Raw genomic sequence first — 11068 nt, 5'->3', positions numbered from 1 at the left:
GGTGACTAGTTTTGGATATTATTTTTAGAATTTGAGGAAATGAAATGTCATGAGATTATCTGCACAGAAGAGGGCTGAATAAAACAAATTTAGCACAGGATATCAGCCTAATAATACTGTAACAAAAATTGCTTCATGTTTATTACTGAATATAATCTCTAGAAGATGACTGCAATTGTAAAATGGATATGTTTTTGATAAATGAGGTGAACCGTTCAAAGAAAGAATCACAATGAAAATGCATATATATACTTACGAAAGTGATACTTTTTTTAGTATAATCACAAACAACATTTCATATAAAAAAGAACATTTTCATATTCAACAAATGTAAAATAGTGTGATCTCTGTACTAACACTTTACAGTATATTACAAATATAAACAAAATTTTAATCAGGAGTCTTCAAGCGTATTAGACAGAACATCTGTCACAAAGGAAGTCTAGTCACTTCGTAGAAGTGTTTGAAGTTTTTGATCTCTTACTGTCCTTACTGACTCCACTTTCAGGTACATCAGTCCTCTCTGAGATGCTCTCAGCTTCTATCTGGTGATCCACAACAAGATTAGTTGGTTCCAAAACATATTCCTTACTTGCTACATTTTCAGCTTTGGTTTGCTCTGATAAAAGTTTTTCTTTACCAGCTTCCTGAGTAGAGATCACCTTGGATTCTTCTGTATTTTTATCTATAGCAGATGTGACTTCATCGTCCTGAGACAGTTGGTCCGCAATGACTTTTGACAAAGAATCTGTTACAGATATATCTACTTTTAACTTTTTCCTTTTCTTGTTAGCTTTCTGGGGGCCAGTGTCAGGTGGTACAGTATCAGTTGCTTCTTTAAAATAACCTTTTCCTGTAATTTCTTCTTTTTGTTTTTCAAAGCTAGTTACTGGCATACCACCAATTTTCAAGTCAAGTTGCTTTTCATCTGCTATTTTCTCACTGTTTCTATGCTCATCTTTGACAGCTGTATCAGCAGTGTCCCCACTAATAACATCTGGGACTGAAATAGCTTGCTCTGTTGCAATCTCAAAATCTTTGCTCTCCAATTGCAAATCCTTTTTTAAGGCAGCAGCTTTCAGATGTGAATCATCAATAGCTGTGGAAGGCAACTTCAGTTTCTCTTCTTGAACTTTTTTCTTGATATAATGCTTTACACTTTTGCTAAGACTGCTCTGTTTCATTTCATCTGGTTGGAGAATAATTTCTTCTGAATGATTTGTCTTTTCAGATCCACTACCAGCTTCATATGAAGTTTCTTCAGGCACAACTGTTTCCCCTTCAGTTCTGTCAATTTCACTTTCAGTATCTGTCTTACGTGCTTTATCATTCATACGTTCCAATTTCTTAATTAGATTTTTAAGTTTTGCTCTTCTTTCCATGATTTTTGATTCCATCCCATCACCCACAGAATGGTTTTCAGTTTTGACCACTACACTCTCTGATTTGTAAGTTGTATCTTTTACTGCTTCAGAGGGCTGGCCTGCAGAAGTTGTTTGGTGGGCTGATCGTTTTATTCGTCCGACAGGAGGTGTTTCAAAATATTGTTTTATTTCATTAGAAGGTGTCTTTGGTTCTTCACCTTTGTCCTCCACACTCTGCTTTAGCAAATCAGCCTGAAAATTGATTTCAGTTTCAGTCATAGGCTCTTGAGTTTCATCTTGTGCAACATCTGTAATCATTTCTTCAGTAGTGGTAATCTTTTTAGCTAATTTTAGTTTTTCACGAACAAGTTTTCTTTTTAGCTCTCGCTTTGTATGCAACTCTCCATTTTCTTTTGCACTGTAACCTGTCACGACAGCTTCTCTATTCACATTCCTTACATTTTCTACAGAACTCTCAGGGTTCTGAAGAAAACTGTCAGCTTTGAATTCCAGTTCCATTTGATGTTGTGTATCCTGTGCTTTGCTGATTTCATCTGCTGTTATGTCTTTTGATGCAGATTTCTGTTTTTGTGGCATATCTCCTTGTGATTTAACTTTTGTTTTATATTTCTCAATTATTTTTTTAATATTTTCTTTAATTTTCAGATTTCTCTTATCTTCTTGTGTAGCTGGAATGTCTGTCCTCTTGCCTAGTTCACCTGTTGTAGCTTCTGACTGTTCTTCAGTCACATGTCTTGTTGGAGTTTCTAAAACAGCTTCTATATTTACACGTTTGTCATCTTCAATATCGCCATCACTTTTCCGAAGCTCATCTGTTTCAGGTGACTCACTCAGACCTTTGACTTCTAACTCTTCATCAATTTCAGATACATCTGACTCTTCATCAAATGCAATAGCTTCCTGATTTTCTAACTGCATATCTTCAAAGAAGGCATCTTCAGTTACTAAGGTAGCTTCACCAATTTCAAGGGATCTGTATTGTCGTTCATATATATCACTCTTCAATTTCTTCTTCAGAATGAATATCATGGGTTTTGTCTTTATCTTTATGGGTGGAAATGTGTTATAGTTAAACATAATCTGTGAAAATCCTTCTACTGAATCCAAAATTTCATGCGTTTTTATGTATGGTTTCAAATTTGGAGAATATTTACTTTTTGCTTCAATGAGAAGATGCGTAAAATGCATCATGTCTTCACTTCCATGTTGCAGTCCTTCTGTTTTATTGTACCTGAAACAAACAAACATGACTCATACTCTTGATAATTGTAACCCATGAAAAATTACAAGATGGCCTTTTTTTATAGTACAGTTATGTTTAGGTGCGTTGCAGCACTGTAAAATAGATGTTCAATTTAAAAAATCAGAATGAGTGTTTAACCAACTCTACATGTTGATACTTACTGTGAAATATTCATTTATTTGTATAAACTGTTCTAACACTTGCACCAGAACTCTTTCTGTTTCATTAACAGATTTATCAAAAAAACAGTGATTAGCAATTCGGCTTCATTTATGCAAAGGTGAAATCAGAAAATCAAGACTCTCCAGTAAAGTGGTGTGAATCTTCTTCTCTTTGTATCCTTCATGCCAAAACTGTATATCATGGAATTCACTGCTCTCTGACAGTCTTCAATGAAGACCTTCTTCACAGAGGTCAGTATCTGGCAGGAATTACACACATTTGAGGAAAAACAATTCTGGATAGACTAGAACAATGTTCATTAGAAACTTGATTCTTCATCCAAAAAGCTAAATTGAAATTTTTATTCAATGTAAAAGTGCTGGTAGCCTTACATAATGCATAGTGCTTGCTACCAGCATGGCATTAAATATCTCCCTTTCCAACTACAGTATCTTCCATTGTGCTGATCTAATTAAATAAGTGGTAGAAACACCAGGTAGGAACGTCAACAATGTAGGAAAAGATGACTGTTACTTACCATAAAGATGACACTCTTAAGGTGTAGAAAGGCACAATTAAAAAGACACATACACATGAGCTTTTGGCCACAGCCTTTGCCAGAAAGAGAAACACACACTGTTTATTCATACAATCAAGCGTAACTCATGTGCACATAACTGCCAACTCGACCAGTTTGGGCCAGTGTGTCATCTTTATGGTAAGTAGCAATCCATCTTTTCCTACTTTGTAATAAGTGGAGGTTATTTTACATACTTTGATTCCCTGTTGACTTACAGAATTACACAAACAATGTCTCTAAAGTAAATAAAGTATTTATTCAGCTGAAGACATCAGTAAAAATGTTATATAAAGAAGACAGTCGTACATCTTCCAGAGGTCTCTCTAAGTATCTTCTTCTTCTTATAAATACACTCTAAGAATAAGGCAACATCAGCTTGGAATATTGTTAAACAAAAAGGAAACAAAAATAATTACCCAAATGAAACTGACCCCCCAGAAAATAGCTCTGGGCAGAAATGGTGACACTTTTGAATCACTATTACAGTGGCAACTAACATTGCACCCACTAATGAACAACAAAATACTGATTTATTAGGTTAAATTGTTCAGACTGTGTGCATCAATAAGATATGTTAATTTACAACTACAATCCTAAGGAAATTATAAAATTAATCACAACACTAAAAAGTTCTAATTAGCTGGTTATGATCATGTTTCTAAAAGAATATTAAAATTTGTACTGATTTAATAAGATTATCATTAAGTCATTTTTGTAGTCTATCAGTGACTCAGGACATACCATGCATCTGCAGAGTCTCTACACATTGGCGAGGTTCTCCTTGTGGAGCGCGTATGATTGGCAGAACGTTCAAGTCTCGTCTGCACATGTTCCGTGGACCTGTAGGGTGGGGGTAGTAGTGTTGCACATGCACTGCAGCTGTTAGTTGTGTTATTGTCCATTTCTTTTGTAAGCTGAGTGTAGCGAGAATGCTTACTACTGCAGAGAGAGTGTTTTTAGTGGAACAGGTTTTCCATGCAGGAGGAAACTTCATGGAGTGCAGGAGACAGCAATTTATAATGAATTTTCCCTAATTCACAAACTACAGACAATAGGTACAGTTCATGGCACACCATAATTTCAACAGAACAGAAGCTTGACGACATTTTGGACATCATGTTGCAGAGTCCAACAAAATCAGTTAGGAGATTATTGCAACAGGCTAAAGTTTCTTGTATGACAGCATGTAAGGTCTATAACCACAGAACTGGGAATGTATCCGTATAAAATTAATGCTGTGGAACAATTACATTGTATAGACCATGTGAAATGAGTATCATATAGTGAATGGTTTCAGTGATTAGCTAACTGACATGGGGTTGGAGTGATTCTTGACGTTTTCCAGGTGTACTGAATGTTCAATGAGGTTTCAGGATTGCAGCCGGATCATGTTAATTTCTTGCCACAATATTTTCGCTGGTAATCGTCCAGGCATCTTCATCTTCAGGTGAGTGTCTGTCACTGGAGACCGCAAGCTCCCAATGTCGGCTTTATGGCAAAAATTGGCACGGAAATGCATATGCATTGGCGGCCGTCACAGGAGCGTCCTCTATTGAAATCTGCACCCTCTGCAAATACTGTTCTATCTGTGGTACGCAGGCGTACGCATAAAGGTGAAAACTACATGTCCACCCTCTGTCAGAATGCTTTCATTGCTAAAAACCAGATGTCAGATGTTACCAGGCATGTCATTATGATTAAACTGTCTTCTCACAGGAGAAATTAGAGAGATCACCAGGTCCCAAGCCCTGTCCAGTTGAAAACTGCCATCACAATTTACAAGATTTTGTGCTAGGTGTATTTTCACAGATTCTTCAATTACTGAATCCCAAAAAATTCTTGCTGGGGCCAAGATTTTCATGGCAGAAAAATCCATAGCGTGTCCTGTGGTACAATGCTCAGCTACGGCCAACTTACTGGGGTGCAAAAGAGGAGTGTGGCGTTCATGTTCAATGCATCTTTCGTGTACTGCACGTGTCTTCACAGATGCAAGCTTTGCCACACTGGCAAGGAATTTTGTAGATCTCAGTCTTCCGCAGACCCAGATCAACTTTTACCAAACCGAGAACGGCACCAATCTCCACCAGTGACCAGAAGATTACTTTAACTTGACGTTTCCTTAGGATCCCGCCTACTTTAGATGAAAGGTTGCAGGCATATGGAAGGAATGCCCAGAACTTGAACAGCACCTTATCTTCTTGATGTTGTGGGTGGTCACATTTCTTCCTTCTTAGCACTGTGCTAATCTGCCCAGTATTTGCAGAGGGCGCGGATTTTGATAGAGGATGCTCCTGTGGCAAGCCACCGATGTGCATTTGTTTCCGCACCAGTTTTTGCTATAAAGCTAACACCGGGAACTTACAGTCTCCATCGACGGACATCACATGAAGATAGCTGGATAACTGTCAGCCGAAATATTGTGACAAGAAGACAACATGATCGGGCCGCAACCCCAGAACCTCATCGAACATGGAGCTGGTGTTCTAGATCAAACCTTTCTCACAGATGAGGCTTGGTTTCACCTATTTGGCTACATTAATTCCCAAAATTCACGAATCTGATCATCAGAAAATCCAACCACCTTACTACAAACACCATTTCAGGCAGAGAAATCAGATGGCTCTGAGCACTATGGGACTTAACTTCTGAGGTCATCAGTCAGAGAAATCAGGGTACGAGTTGCTGTAATGTGAGTGCGAATTATTGGGCCAATCTTTTTCGATACTACCATCACTTTTGATGTCTATTGTTCCCAAATAATTTATCTATTTATTGCCCCGCTGAATGAAAACGAGATAAATCATTCATTTTTCCAACATGACAACACCACTGGTCATATGGTGCACCAATCTCTATGACTGTTAGATGAAATCTTTGGAGATAGAGTAATTACAAAAAGGTCTCTGGTCCCTGCACTCACTGGATCTTTCTCCAGTCGACTGTTTCCTTTGGATTTCAGCTAAAACACTCGTGTATCACAATAAACCAAAGACAATAGATGAATTGAAGCCAGCGATAATTCATTATCTGCATTCAATTACATTTGGAACACTGGTAAAGGTGTTCACAATGTAAACATGTTGAGCTATGCCTTCAAGAAAGAGGAAAACATATCCAGCACCTACTGTGATATTGGCGAGTACAATGTATTTAATTGTAATTAATTGATTTCATTGTTTCAATAGTAATAATATTGAATCCCATCTCCTAATGTAACTGCAGCCCCTAGTACAACATGAACATGCTGCCAACCTTACGTGCCCTGCAAGGCAAGACACATGAAACTTGTCACTGTGGAGAGACTTTGGAGATGCACTGTATTTGCTGACAGACTTAGATTTATTGTCACAGCACCAATCCATAAAACTGGAGATAAGCAAGCCACCTCTAAATACATGCCTATTGGAGAATGTGGGCTATCATAAAGTACTAACTCATTTATCTGAGCAGAACTTGTCAACTGCCTCTGAATTTGTCTTTCATAAAGGATTCATCACAGTGAAATCAGTACAAGAGCTCACAAATGAAGTGTTGGCAGAGCTAAACAATAACAGTTACCCTGCTGATGTATTTTGTGACTTTGCCAAAGCCTCTGGCTGGGTTGGACATAAAATTCTACTTAGCAAACTAAAGTTTCAGGATGTTAATGGTGTCTCTCCTGCATAGATGAAATCATTATCTTCATAACAGAAAGAACAAGGTCTCATTGACAGACTGGCGAAACATAACATGTGATGTCTCATATGGATCATTACTGGGCCCACACTTGTTTCTAACTTACATAACTGACCTTCCAATGACTGTCAACACTTTGATTGTCAATCTCATCAATTGATGGGGCATGAAAATTTCAGTAGATTTCAGATCACATAATTTGAAAGGGTACAATTCCTCCCACTTTTAAATAAATAATAATGTACATTGATGATCCCAGTTGGTTTTCCTCATGTTGCAACAGACATGCAGTTTCTAAAACATCCACAAAAATGGCTATAGTTCTAAGTGATGGCCAGCAGTCAAAGTATTAATATGTGGTTATAAGATTGTAATGTTTGCTCATAGGACAAATATACCAATCAAGGGTCCAAACAGCCTTACCATAGACATGTCAGATAATAGTTGAACATGCCTATGACTGGTCTGCAGCTCACAATGTAAGTCTCACTTCAAATACACAAAAATGACCTGCAGGACAGACATTAATGGTCAAATACTAAATAAAATGTCCTGAGTAAACTGTTTGTCAACACTTCCTGGCTGTTGAAGGGTATAAGACACATAAAATGCCTCCTGCTGACGAAAATGGTCAGGGAGAAACTTTGATATAAAATACAGCTATGAATGACCAGCAAGCCAGTATTAGATCAAATTCATGCTTTCAAACACCGAACAGGCATCAGGAACAATGAATATAATGCAAGACAACTTAGCTATTTCCAAGGACTAAGATTTGGTACAATGAACATATAGACACTAACTGGGAGGGTGGAGGAAGCGGTGGACTTAATAGGAGGGGAATGGATATTCTATGATTGTTAGAAACTACATGGGAGGGAAAGGAAGTAGGGTTTGGATGAGTGGATATACACTGTGCTGTTCTGATAAAGGGAAAATGAAGAACTTGAGTGGCATTAGTTATTATGGAAGTGGTTCAGGGAGGTGGTGAAAGGAACAAGTGACAGAATGATGAAGGTCAGAACGAACATGAAAGAGGAGGATATGGAAATTCTGCAAGTATATGCACTGCAAGTTGGATGTTCTGATAAAGAGTAGGGCTCTGAAGAGGGAATGCAGACACAATTAACTGGACACAAGACCATGATAATGAGAGATCAAAATTTACTGCAGGCAAGGAAAGACAGGGCTATGAGGAATCGTTGGAAGTGGAAGGGTGACAAAGGAGAAACGAAGGAGGACAAAAATTGTGAAGATTTTTGTAAAAGGAAGCAGTCAGCAACACCCGACCTGAGAAGAAGTTAAGTCATAAGCTATTGTTGAGTAAATCTGTGGTAGACTACATAATCTGTGGTAGACTACATAATCTGTGGTAGACTACATAATCTGTGGCCAGGGCACAAAGATAACAGTCACAGATGTATAGGTAATACCTACTGAAGCCCTATATCAAGCATGGAAAATCTTTTGTGAAATGTGTTCTTCATTCACACCCATTCTGAGACTGGTGGGCCACCTTGTCAACTGACAGGACTGAAGCACTCCTAGCGCATAAAGCCAAAACTATAGCATTTGTGGCATTAAATGGTTATGGGTTAATGAATAGATATGAATGGCATCCCTTTCCCAACATGCTGCACCAATAAACTATGCCTCATAATACACATTTTTCAGAGTACATTTCTTTTATGTTCATACCATATTCAGACATTTACATTTATTTATGCACCATGAACATTGTTTGTTCACTTATGACTTTTACAGTAGCTGTCTTAAAAAGTTTTGTTGCAATACACTGCGACTCCATTGGTAAGGAAATAATATTCCTGCATCATAAATAAATGTTAACATCTGAAATGGAATGCCAGGCATCTTGAAATGTTCTCATGCAAAAATGAACACCGATAAAGCGGCTAATTCATTGCATATTACCTTCAACTTCAACAAAAGGAATTTTATAATATGTCCACAATAGAGAACAAGAATTAGTTACTAATGTAAAACAAAAAGAATAGTAAAGTAAAATATGGCAATGAGATAGGCAATTTCAGTTGACAAGCAAGTAGGAGTAACTTTGCTTTTTTTGGCCACAGATCATAGGCACATGTTTGAAACTGTGTGTGTGTTAATATCCACAAATACTATTAACATGTGTTTTTAAATGTTTGTCCAAAAATACTTTTTATGACTGATCAAACAGGCATGGGATGTTTCTGTAACACTAAATAAACTAGGTGATCAATTATTTGTCCATTTTAAAAAGTTTGGAAGTCTAAATCACTTCTATGTAGCATATATTAGCTGCAATTTACAAAGGTGAAACTGGAAAAATATGAACAACACTTTGGTGAATTGTCAAACAGATAATACTCGTCCTCACATGATCTATATGTATTGGTAACACAGAGGATATTTTGGTCAGCATCAGTACTGCTTGTCAGTATTTCTGTTATCGACAATATAACAATATATGCCCCAAGATCATCATTATACTGATGTATTGACAATACTATTGTACATGTGAGGGGCCCTTAACTTCCATGTGCATTTCTACCATTGCAAATGATAGACGCAAATAGTATTTTATTAGCACTATATGAAATGTCTGAAACTGCTTGAACCCGTGACAGCAGAGCTCACTAAAACTTCCAGCGACTGTGTGGCCACCAAGAAAGCAGTACTCATGTACCAAGCATTAGTGTAAATATCTGAAAATTAATCCCAGGCTGAGTACAATGGGAGCACCTCACTCTCTCTCCCTGAAATTTCTTCTGTCAGATGGATTTAAACCAATTGTGAGCTGGAATTGGCCCACGGGCCGCTGGTTGCCCACCTATGCCCTAGACAGTGATCGCAGACTTTTAGTACTGACAACTACAGTGATTAAAGAGGAAAAGGGAACAAGAAAGATCGACAGAAAGATATGAGGGTAGAAGTTGAAAGAAGAGAAATGCAAAGAAGCATACCAAGTAATGACATGAAGTTAATAGAGGAGGAATGAGGAAGATTCAAAACTATGCTGATGGAAGCAGCAGGAAGACTATGTGGGAGAATCAGTGGTAAGAAAAGGTGGAAAGAAACACCATTGTGGAATAACGAAGAAGAAAAAGATGTCTAAGAGTGTCATAGCAGGGCAGAAGAAGAACTGGGTGGAAGAGTGGTCAATAATGATGGAAGAGGACAGTGAGGGGAGTAAAAGGGATCTCTATGGAATGGTTAAGGCTAAGAAGAGAGGCATGAAGGAAAATGTTAGGCTGACCAATAATGAAGGAAAGGAAGCTACATTACATTAATACTTGTTCCATAGATCATGAATATGACATTTTGTAATGATGTGGAAAGTGTCAGCTTAACATAAGTATTCTTTACACAATATAATTTTTTTCCTACTTCATATCTAAAAATTCATCCTTTTTTTACTATTACTACTTCATATCTAAAAATTCATCAACTGAGTGAAAGGCGTTATCATTCAGAAATTCTTTTAATTTGCTTTTAAGTGCTGGTTGCCTATCTGTCAGAGTTTTAATGCTATTTGGTAGATGACCAAAGATTTTTGTGGCCGCATAATTCACCCCTTTCTGTGCCAAAGTCAGATTTAACCCAGATTAGTGAAGATCATCCTTTCTGTTAATTTTGTAGCAATGCATTTTGCTATTATTTTTGAATTGGGATTGGTTATTAATAACAAATTTCATAAGTGGACATATTCATTGCAAAGGTGCTATGAATATCCCAAATTTCTTAAACAAATGGTCGCAAGGTGATCTTGTGTGGGCTCCAGCTATTATTCTGATTATAAGCTTTTGTGCAATGAATACCTTTTCTCTTAATGATGAATTTCCCCAAAATATGATGCTATATGAAAGCAGTGAATGAAAATAAGCACAGCAAGCTAATTTACTGATTAGTTTATCACCAAAATTTGCAGTAACCCTGATAGCATAAGTAGCTGAACCTTAGATCATCAATGCGTTTCTTCCAATTCAACTTCTCATCAATGCACACACCCAGAATTTTGGA

The 11068-nt window shown here is 37.3% G+C and overlaps 1 protein-coding gene across 2 annotated transcripts in view; it reads right to left on the bottom strand.

Annotated features, from left to right (window-relative positions):
• Positions 1-233: 233 nt before the first annotated feature.
• LOC126480716 (probable Dol-P-Man:Man(7)GlcNAc(2)-PP-Dol alpha-1,6-mannosyltransferase) overlaps positions 234-11068 on the bottom strand; it is a 172348-nt gene continuing 161513 nt past the window's right edge. For both annotated transcript variants that reach the window (XM_050103970.1, XM_050103969.1), the window contains exon 9: positions 234-2616. In XM_050103970.1, the coding sequence (XP_049959927.1) occupies positions 447-2616 (2170 nt within the window). In that variant the 3' untranslated portion in view covers positions 234-446. The remainder of the gene's footprint in view (positions 2617-11068) is intronic.

This window comes from Schistocerca serialis, chromosome 5 (genome assembly GCF_023864345.2).
Source record: "Schistocerca serialis cubense isolate TAMUIC-IGC-003099 chromosome 5, iqSchSeri2.2, whole genome shotgun sequence".
In the NCBI taxonomy this organism is placed as follows: domain Eukaryota; kingdom Metazoa; phylum Arthropoda; class Insecta; order Orthoptera; family Acrididae; genus Schistocerca; species Schistocerca serialis.
This window is presented reverse-complemented; position numbering and strand designations above follow the sequence as displayed.